The sequence below is a fragment of the Thalassophryne amazonica genome, chromosome 6 (genome assembly GCF_902500255.1).
Source record: "Thalassophryne amazonica chromosome 6, fThaAma1.1, whole genome shotgun sequence".
Classification (NCBI taxonomy): domain Eukaryota; kingdom Metazoa; phylum Chordata; class Actinopteri; order Batrachoidiformes; family Batrachoididae; genus Thalassophryne; species Thalassophryne amazonica.
In genome coordinates, this window is record NC_047108.1 from 95574039 (window position 1) to 95597421 (window position 23383).

Sequence of the window (23383 nt, forward strand, 5' to 3'; positions counted from 1 at the left end):
GGCCGCCTATTTTTAAAAGAGTAATGTCTAAGGAGTATGTGTGCCACATTTGGTGCTTGCATCACCATTTGAAGGATCCCTCAGTAAATATTCATTTATCTGCTGCACTACTTTATAGTTCACCCTTTCTTGACTCCAATGAAAGTAAATACTTGTTTTATAAAAAGTAAAATAAAGACCTCTTTCTTGACCTCATATTTAACTGTTGACAGCACTGTAACAGTAAAACTTGCAATTTGTAACCTACATTGTTTATAAATGTAACTATTAAATTCTTTCTAACATTTTTCTAAGGGAGCCATCAAGAGAGGGTCCGTCCCATCATTAGGAGGGACGGCTGCCCTGTCATTAGGAGGGTGCTAACTAGAGCACAATAGGTGCTAATTAGAGCTATTGTTTAGTCACTGGCCTATAGCAGTCTGCCTCTCGGTAGGAGGGGTCTGGTTAGGTTTAAAACTCCAGCTTTTGTGACTTCTTGATTATTCTTCTCTACAAGAGTCAAGACAGAAGTCAGACTACCAGAGCAAGAATTTTAGCTGAGGAAGCTTCTGCGATTTGAAGCGAAACGTCCTCGCGTCAAGCAACCCAGTCCAGTCGAAGATTCAAGCTTCTCTGCTATTTTTCTAACATTTAAATTCTCTCTAAACATTTTACTTGTCAAAATTATTATTATTATAAGTAGTATTAGTAGTTATAGTAAAAAAGGCTTCAAAACTGGACCTTTAATCTAGGGGTGTTGTGGGGGGCACATCCCTGCCCCATGCCCCCATTCCATCTGGATTCGCCCCTGCTTTGGTGTTTGAGCACAAAGAACATTTATTTATGCAGAAAACATGACCAGATTTACAGGTAAGAAAGTTTTATTGCGTTTTCACATCATGTGGTCCTCAGAAAGAGAGTTTAGGTGCATTTGAGTGGAAAATAGTGTTAGTTGTTGACACATCGCGGAGGATCAGCTTTTCTTAGCGAGCAGATACGGAGCAGCTCAGCTCAGAATTCTAAATAAAGGAGAAAAAAAGCATAGCTCAGTGCAGGTGTGCTGTTGTCACCGTGCTTTAAGAGGTGAGGACGAGTCGTAACTGCTGCAGAAAACCGCGGATGAAAAGCTCACAGCTCGCTTAAAGTGGGCAATGCAGTCAAACCCCGACCCCCTGCCCACAGACCAAGTTTAATGCTGCTATTGACCCACAATACAAAAATAATAGTAACGCACAGTGACTTGGAGAAGTAACTTTAATCTGACTACTGATTTGGAAAGATTAACACGTTAGATTACTCATTACTGAAAAAAGTGGTCAAATTAGAGTAATGTGTTACTAAGTAACGCGTTGCCGGCATCACTGGTGGTAATAGGAAGGGTAAGGTCGAGACTTTATTTCTGTAACCTCATTGATGGATCAGGTGGAGGAGGTGATGGCTTGTAACCCAACAGCTGTGAAAGCATACGAAGGCTGCAGCAGGTCCTCAGACCCCGATTGTCTGGGTTAGGGTCAGGATCTGTCAAGGACCTTGTGTTTGTCTGTGTGCAACAACATTCACACATTAAACAAACCCATGCACAAATGTCTCAAGATGTAGATTTTATATCCTGTCTGAGGTCACTGAGGGATTTCCACGACAATGACTTGTGTATTAATTTAATTTAAAGATCAGTGAATATGTTGAATGCAAATCTTTGAGCAACTGAAATTCTGACTAGTAACTAAAAATTTAAATCATCTGCTTCAACGGTATCTTACCCTATGGCCAGATTAGCTACAAATGAGGCGACAAGCAGTTGGCGTTTGTCACTTGATGGGCGCCGTCATGGCGCAGCCAGCTCATGGTTACTGCACAATGTTTCTTGATAGACCACAAAGGACAGGGAATCCACCCACTGTCACTATGATCTTTCCCTCCGACTCTGTAAGATGTCTTGTATGCACCTAGAGGTGTTATCTGGTTACAAAAACAGCATTATTAGATTTAGAAGTGTTTATTTCACTCTAATTTTTACAAAATGTAAGCCAAAAATGCCAAACATATTTAATTTTTAAAGAAATACAGCTATCTCAGAGCGTACTCCGTCAACATTTGTTCAAGGGAGCCACCAACATACGTCTTGCTGACATCACACGCGGTTCACTTGGGTTGAAAGTCACTATGTCGCATTGCTCACCATTTACATAACATAGACCTCTTGCCTTTGTGAATTTTGTTTTGAACTTACTGTACATCACTTAAAGCTGTACAGCCTTTCAATTTTCACAAAACTGACAAAATTTACTTCCTACTGAAATCCTAGCATTACAACATACAGTATATTTATTTTTTTAACTTGTTGCAAAATTGGAGCTCATGTTAATGAAGAGAACATATTTACCTGGGGGGGGGGGGGGGGGGGGATTCCATGGTGAATATTATCTTTTCCTTCGTCGCTGTCGTACAGATGAACTGCAGGAGAAAGTATTTGAACAAGTGAGAGATCTTGAGATTACCTTTGACTTGACCCACTTCCTGGATGTGCGTTCCCAGCGCATGCTAACATCTGCGTTAATCTGGTTTCAAAACCAGCATTTTTTAGATTTAGGTGTTTATTTTTTGCAAAAATTTCCAAACTACATGACAAACAGATTTATACAGAAATAAGATATTTCAGAGTGTTTTCCACCATCTTGGATTATTTTGTTTGATCAAGCAGCCAGCCTTTCATTACTCAGATTGGTAGTCGCTATATGCTTCCAGCATCCCTCGTGCAGCTCCCACATGCTCTATGACTTTGCTACCAAATGTAGGACAGGGCATGTCATCGCTTGAAATTCTCCCCTTCAGGGGTCAAAATTCTAAATTGTTTCAAGAGTAGACAGTGTGAATTTTGATCACATTGGCAGTATGATTTTATGAATCATTTATTTAAAGGCTAAAGAATATAATTATAGCAGTGCCAAAGAAATTTCTTTTTATGAATTAAATCTTAAAAAGTCCAAAGGCCATACAGCTTTAAGCCAAAATAAATTATTGCAAGTAGCAATTCCAGTTTTACAATCAAGCTGTTTATTTTAAAACCTATGTTAACCTATGTCGAACTGATTGTTTTTTTTTTTTTAAAGCTGTGAACAATTTTGTACCAACATCTTGTTGAAAAAAAACATATTCCATGCTGAAAATACTCTTCGACATGGAAAAAGCACATTTAAAAAAGAAGGAAGTGATTCTTACATTTAATTTGATTTCTGGTTCATTGCAAATAGTATGAACCCAAGATATTTCATGTTTTGTGTGGGCATCTTAATTTCCTTTGTTACATACATCCATTCCTGCATTTAAGACAAACAACACATTACAAAACAAGAGCAATCTGAGATATTTGATGTCCACCAATCCAGATCTTTATCACCTCTAAAATTCAGTGGAGTCTTCCATGCCCTGACATCTATCTGTGGTGTAAATTTGGTGAGAATCCATAAAGCAGTTTTGACATAATCCAATTTAAGTTACACAAACCATGTCCATGAAGCAGTTTTTAGAATGTGTATTGTTTGGTAACAGGAAACGTGATGTGAAAAATTGAGCTTGATGGGTTTTCTTCCACAAAGTTTGCCTAAACTAACAGTCACACACATGGAAGAACTACAGTTGCATTGCTGGCGGTAATTCCTCGCCAGTGATTACTCTAATCTGACCACTTTTTTTAGTAATGAGTAATCTAACGTGTTAATCTTTCCAAATCAGTAATCAGATTAAAGTTACTTCTCCAAGTCACTGTGCGTTGCTATTATTTTTGCATTGTGGGTCGATAGCAGCATAAAACTTGGTCTGTGGGCAGGGGGTCGGGGTTCGACTGAACTGCCCACTTTAAGCGAGCTGTGAGCTTTTCATCCCCGTTTTTTTGCAGCAGCTACGACTCGTGCTTTTTTTTCTCCTTTATTTAGAATTCTGAGCTGAGCCGCTCTATCTGCTGCTAAAAACAGCTGATCCTCCACGATGCGTCAACAACTAACAGTATTTTCCACTCAAATGCACCTAAACTCTCTTTCTGAGGACCACATGATGTGAAAACACAATAAAACTTTCTTACCTGTAAATCTGGTCATGTTTTCTGCATAAATAAATGATATCCATTCTTTGTGCTGAAACGCCAAAGCAGGGGCGAATCCAGATGGAATGGGGGCGTAGGGCAAGGATGTGCCCTATGCCCCTTTTTTACTACAACTACTAATACTACTTAAAATAATAATAATTTCTACAAGTAAAATGTTTAGAGATAATTTAAATGTTAGAATGAATTTTATAGTTACATTTATAAACAATGTAGGTTAGAAACTGCAAGTTTTACTGTTGCAGTGCTGTCAATAGTTAAATATGAGGTCAAGAAAGAGGTCTTTATTTTACTTTTTATAAAACAAATATTTATTTTCATTTTAGTCAAGAAAGAGTGACTATAAAGTGAGTTTTGGCAAAACAGGTATTGTCATTTTGTGGTGGCAGAGGGTTGTTGTCGGCAGCTGGGGAAAGTAACTAAAAAAGTAACTAGTAATCTAACATAGTTACTTTTCCAATTGAGTAATCAGTAAAGTAACTAAGTTACCTTTTCAAGGAGTAATCAGTAATTGGATTACATTTTCAAAGTAACTGTGGCAACATTGTTCCTCGGTGACTCATAATCTCATGATTTGCTGACTGAGGTTCTGCTGATCTGTGTTCAGAATCCTGGGAGGTTCCCTTTGAGGAAATCTCCGACCTACAGTGGGTGGGCAGCGGGGCACAGGGGGCCGTCTTCCTCGGCAAGTTCCACGGCGAGGACGTGGCTGTGAAGAAAGTACGGGACATCAAGGAGACGGAGATCAAGCACCTCCGGAACTCAAGCACCCCAACATCATCACGTTTCAAGTGAGGAACGTCGCGACCATCATGAAGTTGCACACGTTGATATAGTTTTCTAAAGGTTCTGCTCACGTTTGTACCTGCCTTCCTCCCTTCCAGGGGTGTGTGCACACAAGCTCCTTGTTACTGTATCTTGATGGAATATTGTGCCCAAGGCCAACTGTATGAGGTGCTGAGGGCTGGACGTAAAATCACCCCTTCCCTCCTTGGCGACTGGTCCATGGGGATGCAGGTGGAATGAACTATCTTCACCTCCATAAAATTATCCACAGAGACCTCAAGTCCCCCAAGTAAGATAGTGAAGAACTCATCAAACCCCAAACTATGCCTGATTCCTTCCTATTTCTTTTTAAAATGTGAATTTTGTGGATTTTTGCAGCATGCTGATCACACACGATGACCTGGTAAAGATCTCAGATTTTGGCACCTCAAAGGAGCTCAGCGACAAAAGTACTAAGATGTCATTTGCTGGAACTGTGGCCTGGATGGCTCCTGAAGTCATTCGGAATGAGCCAGTGTCAGAAAAGGTGGATATCTGGTGGGTCTAGACTTTATGTTGAGAATCTGTGAGGCTTTTCTTGACAGTGTATCACAGTGGAGGAACAGAAGATGTAATATTTTAAGAAAAATTGTGATTTTGAAGGTCTTTTGGAGTAGTGCTGTGGGAGATGCTGACTGGAGAGATTCCTTATAAGGACGTGGATTCATCTGCCATCATCTGGGGTGTTGGAAACAACAGTCTGCAGCTTCCAGTACCTGAGAGCTGCCCTGATGGATTCAAGATACTTCTCAGACAGTGCTGGTGAGCAAAGCTTCAAAATTGTTAGATGGAATAAGGAAAGAGGATGAGAGTGTAGCGGAGAGGGTTGAGATGAGCTACAACTTGAGGTGTTTGTCTTCTGTTTAAGATCTTTATTGATTTTTAGAGCACTTTGTAATTGTACACTGTTGTCCTTCCATTCTTCGGATGGCAGGAACTGTAAACCCAGGAACAGGCCTTCTTTTCGGCAGATCCTGCTTCACCTGGATATAGCATCAGCCGACGTGCTCTCCACTCCACAGGAGACGTACTTCAAGTCTCAGGTTTGGATTTTTTTTTTAAATCTCAGGTTTGGATTTGCTGAGTTGCAGCAGAACGCGTGTCACGCAGTGATTAGACATTGATTTCCATGAAAAAACCCGGTGATTGTAAAGTTGGCTACAGTTAGACGGAGCTGGTTAATTGGTGTTCTCTCATCAGGCTGAATGGCGAGAAGAGGTGAAGCAGCACTTTGAGAAGATTAAATCTGAAGGCACTTGCTTGCACCGGCTTGATGAGGAACTGATCAACCGGCGCCGAGAGGAGCTCAGGTCTGTAACATCTCACATATACAGTTTGACAGCAACAGACAAAAAAAAAAGCCTCACAAGAACTGATTATAAGCAGTAGGTGATGCATTTAGTACTTTAGCTCCAAAGAGAGACATACAACAGTTAAGGTTGAGTCGACATGGAAAAAGCACATTTAAAAAAGAAGGAAGTGATTCTTACATTTAATTTGATTTCTGGTTCATTGCAAACAGTATGAACCCAGATATTCATGTTTTGTGTGGGCAGCTTAATTTCCTTTGTTACATACATCCATTCCTGCATTTAAGACCAACAACACATTAAAAAACAAGAGTAATTCTGAGATTATTTGATGTCCACCAATCCAGATCTTTATCACCTCTAAAATTCAGTGGAGTCTTCCATGCCCTGACATCTATCTGTGGTGCAAAATTGGTGAGAATCCATGAAGCAGTTTTGACGTAATCCATCAAAGCCTATATAAAGGGAAATCTTGATCCAAAATCCGGATCCGGATCACCTCCAAAATTTAATGGAGTCTTCCATGCCCCAATATCTATATGTGGTGAAAATTTTGTCAAAATCCGTATAGTAGTTTTGATGTAATCCTGCTAAAAGACGGACAAATAAATAAACGCAGATGATTTTATTACATCCTTGGCAGATGTAATAAGTTGAGATGGGGCACTTTATTTAAATATAAGGATTAAATAATGAATTTGCAGCCGTTTTCTTGAGACCAGTCAGGTGATGGATATATGGACATTTCCAAGTCACTGAATATGTCTTGGACTTCATTTACATTGATTATTAATAGCTGCAACAGTATCCATGACACAGATTTATCAACAATACCATCTTGTTTGTTTCTTAATGATTGATGCAAATGATGTCCAAGACATGTTCAGTGGCTTAGAAATGTACATGTATCCATCCCCTGGCGTGTCTCAAGGAAAGTGGTTTGTAAATGTGATTATTTAATCCTTATATTTAGAATAAATGCAGGCTTTAAATGCAGGAATGGATGTATATTAACAAATGAAATGAAGGCAACCACACAAAACAGGAAATATCTTGGATCATACTGTTTGCAATGATCTACAATTCAAAGTCACAGTAAGGATCCCTTCATTTTTGTTGTTTGTTTTTGTTATTTTGCATTTTCCATATTACCCCAACTTATTCTGGTCTGGGGTTGTAGAAGAACTAGAAGGTGGCCGGACTCATTATACTGCATATATATATAGAAAGTGTGCCACCATGGAGAATCGTCCGCCGTCACTCAAAGGGCAATGTAACCCAATGCAACCAATCGCTTGACAATGAAACAGTTTGCAAAATCATGAAATAAATGAATTTGAAGTACTTGCTACAAATGCATTTGAAAAAAAGTCTGTTAGCTTGAATTGACAATTGAGGGACAGAATGTCCTTGGGCAGCTTTGAGCTGAAGATATGAACCAGTGCTTTGTGCAGTAGAAGCATAACAGCATTCAGTGAGTTACAACAGTGTAATACTTAAAAGGTCCAACAGTGCATGCAACATGTTGTAAATACATGCATCACTTTTTCATGTCATCTTAAAATTGAATATAGAGGTGGCTATTGACTATCCCACCAAAATATAAATGCCTCAAAATAATGCAAACTCAATATTTCTGTTGCTTTGCAGCATGCGTTCGTACACTACACCGCTAACGTCATGCTCCAGGGATTCTCCTGATCACGCTGTTTCCAGTTGTCAAATATTCTTTATGAAATTTTTTGCTTAAAACAACCACAACACACACAGCTGCAAGAAATTTTCACGGTAACACAGCGACTCGTATACGCCACGGAGTCAGATCAATAAAGTGGTACGACAGTAAACAGGTAATTAAACCAGTTAAGTCGGTTTCAAAACTGCAGGATGTTGTGCTGACTGTGGCTGACTGGCTGCACGCGGCCCCATTGGGTGAAGGCGGTGCTGCCTCCTTGGTAGCACACGGTCACATGATGAGTCAGCCCTCGAGTTCTTCTCTCTTTCTTTAGGTTTAGCTTATAAGGACATGTTCTCTGCCCCATTTTCTCACGGCTGCTTTTTTATTTATTTATTTTTTTACTTTTTGCATGGAAGAAAGTGCCTAGAGTGCACTTCTGTTGTGGAAGATTTGGGTTTCCTCATGCGAATGCACAATGACATCAGCAGCTTCTTTCCTTGTCAGGCACGCTCTGGATATTCGGGAGCACTATGAGAGAAAACTGGAGAGGGCGAACAACCTTTACATGGAGCTCAGCGCTGTCATGCTGCAGCTGGAGCTCAAAGAGAAAGAGCTGCAGCGGTATGAATAACTCCATTCACATTTTTCTTATTTTGCATGCACGCATAAGGCATATTTTGTGGAATAAAATATGTGTAGTAACCACTTTGGTTTGTGCAATACCTACTACAACACCTGTCAACCTATTGCATGGGTCAGTCACATTGTGGCACACATAGTAATACTTCCACGAAACATTAAAAAAAAGAAACTGCCCACGTGATAAACTGTAATGAAATGTGGTGAAGCGACTGACCTTTGGAAAAGATACTAAATTTTGATGCTTATGTATATTCAGCCTCATTTGTGTCTCTGTAAAGGACATTATGTGATCACCAGCACCTGTTTGTTATTTGGCTTACACAAAAACTAATAAACCAATTTCAGGTTAGAAATGCTGGAAGGATGGAGCATGGGCCAAGTAAGAACCCTCTACATTCTGGTGCAGATCTGGTTCAAGGACCAGATGCTGACTTCGACCCTTTATGATGAAATTTGATACTGATTGCATTAATCAGGATGTTGAAGATCTTTGATTAGGGTCATAATTACGCAACTGGGATCAAGTATCAGCAATGAGGATCAAAGTCCAGCATTCAGAATCAAAGAAAGATGATCAGGATCAAAGTTCAACATTTAGCAAACGAGTTCAGTTGGTTAGCTCAAGATCTGAAATCACAATATCAAAGGTCAATGAGTCAAGGCTAATATTCAGCAATAGTTATCAAGTATTACCTGTCAGGATCAAAATTCAGCACTCAGGATATAAGCTGAGTATCAATATCAAAGATCAGTAATCAGATTACAAAGGTAAGTAAGTAAGTAAGTAAGTAAATTTAATTTATATAGCACCTTTCACAGACAAGAGCCACAAGGTGCTTCACAACATAAAGCAGAGTACACCACACAAAACATCAGACAATGGCCGAGACATAAAAACATAAAACATAACATAGGATCACAGAGCAGCCTAAAAGCTAAGCAAACGCTTGAGTAAAAAGAAAGTCTTAAGTTGGCTTTTAAAAGTATCGACAGAGTCCAGTGAGCGCAGAAGAGAGCGGGAGACCATTCCAAAGCCTGGAAGCAACAGCCTGGAAGGATCGCTCTCCTCTGGTTGCAAAATGGGTGCGAGGAACCATCAACAGATTTTGGTGCACAGACCTCAATGCCCTGGCAGGGGTATAAGGCTGGATGAGGTCACAGATATAGGGAGGCGCCTGGCCATGTAGAGCTCTAAAAGTTAAAACCAAAATTTTAAAATTGATCCTGAAGGGCACTGGCAGCCAATGAAGCTCCTTTAAAATTGGGGAAATATGAGTCCTTCTGTTAGCTTGTGTCAGAATTCTTGCTGCAGAGTTCTGTACCAACTGCAGTCGACGTAACTCCTTCTTGTTTAGACATGAAAACAAACTGTTACAATAGTCTAAACGTGTTGACACAAAAGCATGAATAATAAGCTCTAAATCATTTCGAGACACCATTTACCTGAGCTTAGAGATATTTCTTAATTGAAAGAAGCAATTCCTCGTCAGCTGTTTACAATGCTGTACCAAGTACCAATGACATGTCTTTGTCAAAAATGACACCCAGGTTTCGAAGACATGATTTAGCAGACTGGCCCAGGTCTCCCAAGTACTGCTGAATACCTGGAATATGGGCATCAGGGGCAATAACCAATGTCTCTGTTTTGTCTGCGTTAAGCTGAGAAAGTTATTCGTTAGCCATTGTTTAATTTCCGCCAAACAATGGAGGAGGGAATCAAGCCTCTTAATCTCAGATGGCTTAAAGGAGCAGTAAAGCTGGATGTCATCCGCAAATAACTGGTAAGAGACATCAGTAAATCTTTGAATGATCCTACCCTAAAGGGATCAAGTACAATAAAACAAAATGGGGCCCAATACAGAACCCTGAGGGACCTCCACATAACAGGTCCGCAGACTCTGACCTTATCTGGTTAGCAAAAACGCTAAAGCTGCGCCCAGACAGATATGAAAAAAACCACCGAAGAACTGACCCCCGACAGTCCGACATGATCCCTCAGTCTATTCAGCAGGACCTGGTGGTCAACAGTATCAAAGGCAGAGGACAATCCAAAAGAACAAACACGGTGGATTTCCCAGCATCAGCAGACATCATAATGTCGCTGGACACTTTCAAAAGAGCCGTTTCCGCAGAGTGTTGTCTACGAAAAACCGGACTGAAACCTGTCTGAATGTTATTCTGATCCAGGAAGAGTGTCAGTTGGTCTGAAACCACCCTTCGAGGATCTTAGACAGGAATGGGAAGCTTAGAAATAGGTCTAAAACTACTCTTAGCTCCATTTGATTTAAACCTGGTTTTTTCAGTAGAGGCAAACACTATGGCATGCTTAAAAGCACTGGGAACACACCGGTGGACAAAGAAAGATTTACCATTCTAGTAATGCACAGACCAATTACATCAAATACTTTAATAAAGAGCCGGTAGGGAAGGATGTCCAATGAGCAAGAGGAAAGGTTTCATCTTGCTCACCAATGCCGAAATATCAGCAAGTGTCACAGCCCTAAATGAAGACCAAATGCTGGGAGCAGGCTCATAACAATAGAGTACCACACAGGGAGGGTGGAATTTTATCCTTAATCACTTGATTTTGTCAGTGAAAAAACTCAAAAAAGCATTGCTGTCAGCCTCAGAAAACACAGGAGTAACTGAAGCAGCAGGACATACAAGAGAGTTGATTGTATCAAACAACACTCTGGGATTCTCTTCTACCTTGTATAATGTATAAGACCCCAATGTATGACCTTATACAAGGTCATACATTGGGGTCAGAATTCAGCAACTGGGATCAACTATCAATGGTCAGGATCAAAGCTCAGCATTTCAGGATCAAATGCAATTATCAAGATCATAAATCAGTAACCAGAATATCAAAGATAATTTATCAGAGCAAAATTCAATAATTGGGAATCAAGTATGAGTTATCAATATCAAAGTTAAATGATAAAAAATTAAGGGCCAGTATCAGGACATCGAAGATCATTGATTGGGATAAAAAATTAAGCAATTGGCATGAAGTGTCAGTTACTAATGTCAAAGTTGAGCATGCAGCACCAATCAAGATCAATGTTTAATATTGGGATCAATGCCTCATTTATCAACATCAAAGAGCAGTATCAGGATAAAAGGACAATGATCACAATTACAGTTCAATTACACCCAGTTTCAGAATATGGATCAAGTACAAGTGATCATACTTGGCCTTTACATTGATTCTGAGTTTGTAAGTCCTATTATTGTAAAGATGTTCTCTTTGCACACTGCACTACTGTAAAACTCCAGCTGTAATGCAGACACACGATGAAGTCATGCAGCTTTTTTTTTTTCCCTCCCAGGAGGAGAACAGTCCTTGGATAAGAATATCCAGGTCTGTTCAAGCACCACAGCTCCAGACAGAACAACTCCTCCAACTCCATGGACAAACTCATCAAGAAGAGAAATGTCCCTCAGAAGCTGCCCTCAGGAAAGAAGGTGTGCATAAAACAGTAGTTGCACTTGCATGCAGCCATCCGTCAGTCTGTCCCTGTGTGAACAATAACAAAGTCTGTCAAGGAGTTTTGATCAGATTTAGACCAACTTGGTGGAAAGATTGAGGGTCAGAAGAGGACAAAGAGAGTTGGTTTTGAGAAAAATCAGAAGGCAATCTCACACAGACCAAGGTCAAAATTTTGTTCAACCAATAAAGAGCGCCTTTAAACACTTTCACTCTTAAATACTAATATTAAGTCACCACCTTTCTATTGGACACATGACCTTGGGCGAAGTTGAAAAGTCAAATTCATGTGGAATAGCTATTTTGCTGAACTAGTTACAGCTACAACTGTGGTGACTATTAAACACTAATATGAAGTCCTATACCACCTTTGTAAACAGTCACATGACCTTTGACTTTGAATGTCCTTGAAAGGTCAGACTCATTGATACAACCCCAATTCCAATGAAGTTGGGATGTTGTGTACAAGACAAGATATTTAATGTTCAAACTGATAAACTTGTTGTTTTTTGTGCAAGTATTTGTGTTACATCACCTTTCCTTGTAACAACACTCAATAGCGTTTGGGAACTGAGGACACTAATTGTTGAAGCTTTGTAGGTGGAATTCTTTCCAATTCTTGCTTGATGTACGACTTCAGTTGTCAACAGTCCGGGGTCTCCGTTGTCGTATTTTGCACTTCATAATGCGCCACACATTTTCAGTGGGTGACAGGTCTGGACTGCAGGCAGGCCAGTCTAGTACACCACATCTTTTACTATGAAGCTATGCTGTTGTAACACGTGCAGAATATGACTTGGCATTGTCTTGCTGAAATAAGCAGGGGCATCCAAAACCTGGATGTACCTTTCAGCATTGATGGTGCCATCACAATGTGTAAGTTGCCCATGCCATGGGCAACTTACACACTCCCATACAATCACAGATGCTGGCTTTTGAACTTTGCACTGGTAACAATCGAGATGGTCGTTTCCTCTTTGTCTGGAGGACACACGTCCATGATTTCCAAAAATAATTTGAAATGTGGACTCATCAGACCACAGCACACTTTTCCACTTTGCGTCTGTCCATTTCAAATGAGCTCGGGCCCAGAGAAGGCGGCGTGTGTTATGGATGTTGCTGATGTATGGCTTTCGCTTTGCATGGTAGAGTTTTAACTTGCACTTGTAGATGTAGAGACAAACTGTGCTAACTGACAATGGTTTTCTGAAGTGTTCCTGAGCCCACGCGGTAAGATCCTTTACACAATGTCGGTTTTTTAATACAGTGCCGCCTGAGGGATCGAAGGTCACGGGCATTTCAGTGTTGGTTTTCGGACTTGCCGCTTACATGTAGAAAGTTCTCCAGATTCTCTCAATTTTCTGATTATATTGTGGACTGTAGATGATGGAATCCCTAAATTCCTTGCAATTGAACGTTGAGAAACATTGTTCTTCAACTGTTGGACTATTTTTTCACGCAGTTGTTCACAAAGTGGTGATCCTCGCTCCATCTTTGCTTGTGAATGGCTGAGCCTTTGGGGGATGCTCCTTTTATACCCAGTCATGACACTCACGTGTTTCCAATTAACCTGTTCACCTGTGGAATGGTCCAAAAAGGTTTTCTTTGAGCATTCATCAACTTTCCCAGTCTTTGTTGCCCCTGTCCCAGCTTTTTTCAAATGTGCTGCAGGCATCCATTTCAAAGTGAGCAAATATTTGCACAAAAACAATAAAGTTTATCAGTTTGAACATTAAATATCTTGTCTTTGTGGTGTATTCAATTGAATATAGGTTGAAGAGGATTTGCAAATCATTGTATTCTGTTTTTATTTACATTCACACAACGTCCCAACTTCATTGGAATTGGGTATGTAATAGCTATTGTTGAGGAGTTACAGATACTCCTATGGTGACCATTAAAGCATAATATGAAGTCATATGCCACCTTTATATTGTCATGTGGCCTCTGACCTTGGCTGACCTTAAAAGGTCAAATTCATTTAGAATGAGTATTTTTGAGGAATTGGTTAAGGATACGCCTGTGGCTACTCTTAAACACTAATATGAATCCTATTCTGCCTTTGTATTGTCACATGACCTTTGGCTTTGAATGACCTTGAAAGGTCAGATTCATTTCGAATGGCTATTTTGAGGAATTGTTTAAGGAACACCTACAGTGATTTAATAGTAAGTCATAATTCGCCTTTATATAGGTCACATGAATTGACCTTGTGTGACCTTGAAAGGTCAGACTCATTTTGTTGGGCTATTTTGCGGACATTAAACTGTGGTTACTAGAAACGTGAACATGAGTCCATATATCAACTTTGTGTTGACACATGACCTCTGACCTTGAAAGATCAACCTCAAGGTCATAACTGTTTAACTGATCATGAATTCATGTCAAACGTGGGTCTGAGTGTTGTACGTTCGGGGTTTCCAAACTAATTCTGTTATGAATCTATTCTCTTCATCATACATTCATCACTCTGTTGAATTTTTCCTTCCACTCTTCAGACCTGACATCCTAAAACGGAGGTGATAATCCCCAAAAGGATTCTTCTGTGATGCAAGTCACAATTCCCAGCCTGTCCAAACCGAAACTCCACTTCTCCCAGTCGCTCACGGAGGGTAAAGACTCGCATCGTAAGCCTGGAAAGGGCAGCAGTGGAGATCTAGCTGGACTAAAGGTGAACCAGGCCTCACCTAACACGGACACGAGTGCCCAGTCTAACAGCTCCACCACAAACACCTCCAAGCAGCTCCTGGAACCCTCCGCCGCCATGTGTGTCCCTCAGCCACGAGCAGCAGCAGAGGCAGCTATCATCCTCCAGCCCGACCTCATCTGTACCACGTTAGAAGCAGAAGGTCAGGGAAAAGGGGAGACTTCTGTGAGTGGGCTGGAGAGAGGGGGGAGCCTCAGTGCTTCTGCAGGTTTAGGAGGATCAGAAGCTGGGGGTGCTGGTTTGGATGATCTCACAGAAACTCCTCCACGCAGTGATACTCCCAGCGAGGATGCGGCATCATTTCCTTTCTCCAGCAGCCCGACATCACCGTGTGGAAGGGGGGCAGCAGCTGGCCGGGTATCCTTGGATCTCCACGCCTGCCCATGACGGGGAGGACAAAGAGGAAGGAGCTGGTGCTGTCAGATTGCCTCGAGGGGCATCGGGAGGACTTGGCACTCAGCACCTCACACCTTCAGCCATCCTATACAGGGCAGCTATCACACGCAAACAGGTACGCTGCTGTTATATTGTTTTCACTTGCATGTGTGCATGCGTGCCACTGTGGACAAGATAACTCATAACGGCTAGACAGATTGCCTTCAAACTGGATACATGCCCTGAGGTGATTAGATTTTGGAGTAGGCTGGTCAAAGGTCAAGAAAAACAGTCTGAAAAACGCATTTTTTTGGATATCTCAACAACTAAGAAAGGCTAGATGGATCAAACTTGGTGGGAATATTACTTGGATAGACATCATGAGGTAATTTGATTTTGGAGTAGGTTGGTCAAAGGTCAAGGAAAATTGTCTCTCAACAACCAAGAAGCCTTGATGGATAAATATATATTGATCAGCAAATATTTGCGATTGATATGACTGACAATATCATGAAGTCATATGATGACATCATATCTGGTCAAAACACCTTTGCACACATATGTATATTTACTTGTACATTTATATTGTGCTGTGTAGAGAACGCAGGGTACCGTGCATCCAGAAAGTATTCACAGCGCTTCACTTTTTCCACATTTTGTTATGTTACAACCTGATTCTAAAATGGAGTAAATTAATTTTTTCCCTCAATATTCTACTCACTACACCGCAAAATGACAACATGAAAAAGTTTTTTGAAATTTTTGCAAATTTATGAAAAACTAGCATGTTGCCCGTGGGGATCCATGGGCTGTAGATTGGGTAGTGTTTATAAAATAGCTAGCTGACATTTTTCACAACCGGTAATAAATAATGGAAAGTTTCTGTAATGATTTAGAATGGAGTGTGAGTCCAGAATGTTTTTGTAACCTTATAGACCTCAACAGTTTTTAGTTGAAGAACTCAACCCTTTTATTTCATGTTAATTACATAAATTTTTAATGTTTATTTACTGTCTTAATGTATATATAAATTGTTTCCAGTCTTGTTATCATATACACACTATTATTATTATTATTTTATTTTATTATTACTTCTATTTTGTCATTTGATTTGGATCATAATGGAAATAGGTGATTTCTCTTTCTTGTGTCATCCATGTATTTTTAACGTATTTACAACTATATTATGTAGTTACATTGAAGTTATAATGTTACATTTTGGCAGCATTCATCCTTGACCCAAAATACATAACCATACCAAACAGCAAACATCAGCTCGCTCGTTTGTCCGTGATCAAATTTAAATGCACACATGGAGCTTTTTGTATTTTCTGTATTCTGCTACAAGCAGGTGCTTTTATTTTTACACACCCACAAACAGATATGATGGTGGAAGACATCAAGCACACTATAGTTCTCACTCAGGGTAACAGCAACATTACATTGAACTGAACTACAAAAACACAATAAATCAATAACACTAACAACAAGGGTTCTAACTAGAACCATTTTAGTCCCGGGTAAGTTACGTGTTTGCTACTCATGGCTCGGGGTCCAGGGGCCCCCGGCGGGGGTCAAGGGAGCAGAGCCCCCTGTAGCTATAAGGCTTTATACCTCAAAAATGTTATTGGCAAGCCTTATTTTAACAAATTTTGAGTGGTTTTAGATGCATTGAAAGAATAGGAGACAAAAAAAATGACATTTATGCTGTAATATTTGGAATACCAAAGTTATTTTTAAATGTTTCTGTCAAAGTCCAAGTTAATACAATAAATAACGTTGAAAAAGTTAAAAACACATTAATATTTGATGGGCATATAGCATTTGCTCTCTTCTTCAAAAATGACACACTATACCTGTAAAGCAGGCAGAGTTTTCCTGTCATGACAGATTTTTTCCCCCAACATTTTAGAGTGAGATAGCATTACTTTTTTAAAAACAATATAACCTCTAATTGTCTTGTTTGAACAAGAGCTGAACCTGGACTGATTTGATTGTCAGTTTTTCACTTTCCTGATACGCTGAAGCTCCTCCCCATTCCTCCTCCCCTCTTGCGCTCTCTCCTCTGCCCCCTCCCCCCTCTCCCTTGCTCTCACCATCTCCAAGCTTTTTGGAAACAGGGCACATTTCAGCATCTATCCACACAGAAGCAACACTGGATTATGAAACATTTTGATGGAGTTTTTTTTCCCTTTAATTCAGAGCGGAGAGAGGGAGAGATGCACAGTATCTCTGCTCTGATCTGCTTTCAGCGTTCTGTGGCAGAACGCTGAAAGCAGCTGACTGCTGATCGCTCTGCTGTCTGCGGCTGAGATATGAAAAAAAATGAGGAAAAAAACAAAACAAAGTACGACTCTATAAGCTTAAAATACAATGAAACTGGTACATTTTTCAGCAACATTTCAGTTCATTTTTTGGAAAATCTGTGCTGGGTGGGACTGCCAATTTGAACCCAAGAGCCAGGAGGAAATTTGTAGTACTGAGCGGTACCGCCCGCCGCCGCTCACCATAGCTAGAACCCTGCTAACAGCATTATTAAACTAACATGAACCACAATAACAACATTTAAAACCCCAAAACCCGGAATAGGGTGGTCCATAAAAATGGTCAAAATTTTTTTTTTCAAAAAACTTCAAGTCTCACCCTCTAAATTTGTTGTACCTAACATAAAAACACGTCATGTACAATTTCATAAAACTCTAATAATTTTTACTGGTAGCACACAGCCCTTAAAGATTTTGCTCACAATAACTTTGTCATATAGTATGGTAATTTCCAGATATTTCCAAATTATTTCTGTCAGTTTAATATTGATATGTCAGGACAGAAATTATGGCAATACATTGGAAAATCAAATCTTTTCATATCCCATAAAATAGTTAACACTAAAACATGAATTGTGAGATGCAGTTCTTCTCGTACATGTATCATGCTCCTACAATACCTACATACTGGGGTAGCGAAGATTTTGTAACAATCAAACATTGCATTTTCATTTTATTGATGAAATACTGTTTCATTATTGATAAATTTAAATAAGTCTATGCTTTATATATTTCCACATATATTTTGATCTAGCTCCAAACAATAATATTCTTTATGCCTTGCAGAAATTAATATTCAAAAATGTATGAATCAGCACAAGAACCAATTATACAGCTGTGTAACATAAGAGAACATCCTTTACATGATAATGATATTTAAGTTGCTTGCATCATGACCAAGACTTGCTGCCGTTTCAGTCAGAATATAGGTGGCACTTCTGTCTGTTGTTTTGGTCCTATCCAATGCTGCTGCAAGTCCTGGTGTTACAACAGCTTTAATTTTACTGGCTTTTTGTGGCACTGGCATAACAAATTCTTCATCTGGACTTTCTGTGTTCTCTTCACTCTGGCTGGAGACAGTGTCAGGTAGTGAGACATTAGATGGTCCAGGCTCCTCCAGTTTCTCTTTGTATTCTGCTTCTGCAGTTTTCCTTTTTTCTGCTCTTTGTTCTTTGGCAGTTTTGTATTTTATCTATGCCTGTCATGCATCCTCTACCTTTCTCTCGCTGAGCAAGTAGGAACTGTCTGTCATCTTCAAACTTTATCATTGTTAGGACATCCTGATGTGCCATGTCAAACAAGTCCTCCAAAGATTCACAAAACACTGTTTCATCTTTCTTCTGCTTGTCTGTATTGCGATTCTTGGTCTTTTTCAATGTTTTCCATTTTCTAACTTTGTGATCAGATGCTGCTTTGCCCTCAGTGGGATTCTAGCTCTCTCCCAAAAAGGAATTGCCATGTCTATAGAGGTCACAGCAGCATCATGGACAGTTTTCTTCAAATCAGTGTGTTTGAAGAAAAATACCTTGTGCATTTGCCCATTTGAGGGCAATTTGTTTCCCTTTATTTCAGTCGGTGGAATACAAATGTATACAAATGTTCTACTTCTAGTAGCTGACATGTTTTACTGAAGTTTCCAGTTAATGGTTAAGCATGTTAAGTCAGCAAGTGTCTCTTTTTACATTTATCTCATGTTAGATTCACCATCACCAAAGATCTGAAAGAAAAGAAGCTGTGAACTGAAGCAAAATTTTCAGCTTGTAGCCTAAAATAACATTTTTGAAAGTATGTTGTTTGTGAGAAATATTTAAACCCAGGTATAGTTTTAAATTGAATATAAAATTATACTTTAGTTACACTCAGGTGGTTAACTTCTATCCTCTTTATAACTGATGTGATTAGATACTGTATAATGGATAACCTATTGCACGGGCACTCGGGCAGCGATAACTGATATATTTGCAACCTTCAGCTATGATGTGCTACCTCTAAATATTAATGTATGACAAAAATATTTGGCAGGCTTTCTTTTTTCCCAAAGCATCATAAAATGAAGGGGTGAGAGTAATGAATTTCCAACTTTTATTTTTTTGAACCATCCTAACCCGGAACTCCCATGGTGTATTGCAGCACAATGTCCATTGTTCACTGTTGTTAGCTAATATCGCTAATTTCTCCAAAAATATTAGTCCCATCAACTTTCTGTTTTTGCAGGGTTCATCCTTGAGCCACAATAAATAAGCGTACCAAACGGCAAATGTCAGCTCTCCCCAGTTTATCCGTGATCAAAGCCATACACATGTACGTATGTAGGCACACAGAGGCCACTTGGCTATTAATATATAGATCGGAAACTAAGAAATCACGTGTACATAAGTCTTCACACCCTTTGCTCAATGCTTTGTTGATGCACCTTTAGCAGGAATTGCATCCTCAGGTCTTCTTGAATATGATGTCACATGCTTGGCGCACCTATCTTAAGGCAGTTTTGTCCATTCCTCTTTGCAGCACCTCTCAGGCTCCATCATGTTGGATGGGGAGCGTTGGTGCACAGCCATTTTCAGATCTCTCCAGAGACTTTTAATCGGATTCAAGTCTGGGCTCTGGCTGGGCCACTCAAGGACATTCACAGAGTTGTCCTGAAGCCACTCCTTTGATATGTTGGCTGTGTGCTCAGGGTCATTGTCCTGCTGAAAGATGAACCGCTGCCCCAGTTTGAGGTCAAGAGCACTCCAGAGCAGGGTTTCATCCATGATGTCTCTGTACATTGCCACATTCATCTTTCCCTCAATCCTGACTAGTCTTCCAGTTACTGCTGCTGAAAAACATCCCCACAGCATGATGCTGTCACCACCATGCTTCACTGTAGGGATGGTGCCTGGTTTCCTACAACCATGCCACCTGGCATTCACACCAAAGAGTTCAATCTTTGTCTCATCAGACATGGTCTCATGGTCTTGAGAGTCCTTCAGGAGCCTTTTGGCAAACTCCAGACAGGATGCCACTCTAACCTACAGTCCTGATTGGTGGATTGCTGTAAAGATGGTTGTCCTTTTGGAAGATTCTCTTCTCTCCACAGAGGAATGCTAGAGCTCTGACAGAGTGACCATCGGGTTCGGTACTAAGGCCCTTCTTCTCCGATCCCTCAGTTTAGACAGACGGCCAGCTCTAGGAACAGTCCTGGTGGATCCAAACCTCTGCCATTTCCAGATGATGAAGGCCACTGTGCTCATTGGGACCATCAAAGCAGCTGAAGTGTCTCTGTAACCTTCGCCAGATGTGTGCCGAGACAGTCCTGTCTCCGAGGTCTACAGGCAATTCCTTTGACTTCATGCTTGGTTTGTGCTCTAACATGCACTGTCAACTGTGGGACCTTATATATAGACAGGTGTGTGTCTTTCCAAATCATGTCCAGTCAACTGTATTTACCCCAGGTGGACTCCAGTTAAGCTGTAGAAAAATGTCAAAGATTATCAGTGGAAACAGGATACAACAAAAATCTACAAAAAAACAAACAATTTTTTTCACATTATCATTATGGGGTATTGTGTGTAGAAATTTGATGAAAAATTAATTTCATCCATTTTGGAATTGCATTGAAATTGGAACTGCAGCGCTGTGAATACTTTCTGGATGCACTTTTTATATCAGCCCTCTAATGTGTTTCATTTATCATTTTTGTCATTGTCACTTGTGAATTGTTCCTGCCTACAGAAGCGTGGAGTTTCATCAGAAGAGGAGGAGGGTGAAGTTGACAGTGAGGTTGAGTTACCACGGAGAAGGTGAGTAAGTTGCTGTCCCTCATTCCGTGTTGCTGAAAAGCTGACGATCCATGACAAAAAATCCTGCGATTATTTCATTTTGATCCTTACAGACGTCCGACCAGCATCACAAAGTGTCAGTCGGTGTCCACATTCAGCTCAGAGAACTTGTCAGTATCAGACGGCGAGGAGGGACACACGACTGACCACTCTCACAGCGGCACTCCTGACGTGGTCAGCACCAACACAGATGACAGGTTGGATGACCGCAGTGACGACCTCCTCTCTCAGGGGTCAGAGATCCCGGCGGATAACACTGACCCTGCGCAGGTGTCCGATGGCATGTCGGAGAGAGATGGCATCCTGGGCCAGGCCAAAGCCCAGCTGGACGTAGGGCAGAATCCAAATGAGGTAAAAGCAGCTGCACTGTGGCACTCGTCTGGATCATATACCAGTTAGTGTCGTCATCTGAGACATTCTCCTGAAATCAGCTCCATAAGTATTCAGATGTTGACAAAGCTTTTGTTATTTTGGCTGCATGTTGAAAGCAATTCATGAACATGAGCTCAGAGTGCAGGATTTTAGCTTTAATTTCATGGTGCTTTATCCAAATCATGAAAAAACTGGAATTACAGCAGTATTCATATATGAGTATGTTCCCCCCCTCAAATTTTAGGAGAACAAAAATAATGAGACAAATTAATACGAATACCTGGCTTCTCCTAAACTGTGTTTTTATTTTTTATTTTGGGGGCTTTTTTGCTGCGCTCGGTCCATACTGTCACAACCTCGGTCTGATATTTTCCCGTACAGTTAATAATCCCTTATTATGTTCCACTTTTATTTCCGTAAATCTATCCATGCAGTTCAGATGTTATAACCGTCAATGCATGTCCTTTATTTTGGGACCAACATCAAGAAAAATAGCCATTTGATGGCGCTGCAGGCCAGGCAGTATTGTTGACAGAGGTGGTCTGTACAGCCATTAAATACTTAACTACAAAACTATATACACTAGATCCAGAAAATATTCACAGCACTTCACTTTTTTTTGGATGAAATTGATTTTTTTTGTTCTGAGAATTGTACACACAATACCCCATAATGACAATGTGAAAAAGTTGTTTGTTTGTTTTTTTAGATTTTTTGCAAATTTATTAAAAAACAAAACAAAACCTAAGAAATCACATGTACATAAGTATTCACAGTCTTTGCCGTGAAGCTCAAAATTGAGCTCAGGTGCATCCTGTTTCCACTGATCATTCATGAGATGTTTCTACAGCTTAATTGGAGTCCACCTGCGGTAAATTCAGTTGATTGGACATGATTTGTCTACATATAAGGTCCCACAGTTGACAGTGCATGTCAGAGCACAAACCAAGCATGAAGTCAAATGAATTGTCTGTAGACCTCCGAGACAGGATTGTCTCAAGGGGAAGGATACAGAAACATTCTGCTGCTTTGAAGGTCACAATCAGCACAGTGACTTCCATCATCTGTAAATCGAAGACGTTTGGATCCACCAGGACTCTTCCTAGAGCTGACTGTCCGTCTAAACTGAGCGATCAGGGGAGAAGGGCCTTAGTCAGGGAGGCGACCAAGAACCTGACTGTCCCTCTGTCAGAGCTCCAGCATTCCTCTATGGAGAGAGGAGAAGCTTCCAGAAGGACAGACACTGAGATTAACCAGTATAATTTTTTTTAATTATGGTATGGTGTTGCCTAATTTTTAAATTTTGTTTTTAAGTCATACAACAAAATGTTATACATTCTGGCCTCATTACATATAAACTAAATGTTTCAAGCATTTTCTTTTTACTTTGGTAACTACGACCTAGACCTGCAATAAATAAGATAGATGTGTTGTCATTGTATATGTGCAATGAAATTGAGCGCATGCTCTTCCTCTGGTGCTTAGAGCATATACACAGTTTAAGAGATAGAAAATATAAACAAATATAAAAGAATAAATGATGGAGTGAGAATAAACAGTTGCATTATAAAACTATTTCACCTGAGTTGACATCTCTAAGTTGACTTTATTGCACGAAGATCATTATTGCACAAAACCATTTTGCATATGAATATATAAAATGAATGAATATTTCTCAAGATCAATCAAAAAAAAAAAAAAAAAAAAAATATTTATAATACAGAAATGTTGTAGTGTATAATGAATGGAGTCAACTGTTTC

At 40.1% G+C, this 23383-nt stretch overlaps 1 protein-coding gene and 1 long non-coding RNA gene across 2 annotated transcripts in view; one reads left to right on the forward strand and one right to left on the reverse strand.

The window, feature by feature from the left end:
- LOC117512698 overlaps positions 1-23383 on the reverse strand; it is a 589105-nt gene that overhangs the window by 103543 nt on the left and 462179 nt on the right. The window lies entirely within an intron of this gene.
- map3k12 (mitogen-activated protein kinase kinase kinase 12) overlaps positions 1-23383 on the forward strand; it is a 32282-nt gene that overhangs the window by 7866 nt on the left and 1033 nt on the right. Inside the window, 16 exon segments of the mRNA XM_034172861.1 lie at positions 4686-4869; positions 4963-5087; positions 5090-5153; positions 5243-5401; positions 5507-5665; positions 5838-5946; positions 6104-6213; positions 8396-8512; positions 11866-12001; positions 14522-14642; positions 14645-14790; positions 14792-14834; positions 14837-15096; positions 15098-15241; positions 21144-21211; positions 21304-21601. Coding sequence (XP_034028752.1) covers positions 4686-4869; positions 4963-5087; positions 5090-5153; positions 5243-5401; positions 5507-5665; positions 5838-5946; positions 6104-6213; positions 8396-8512; positions 11866-12001; positions 14522-14642; positions 14645-14790; positions 14792-14834; positions 14837-15096; positions 15098-15241; positions 21144-21211; positions 21304-21601 — 2243 coding nt within the window.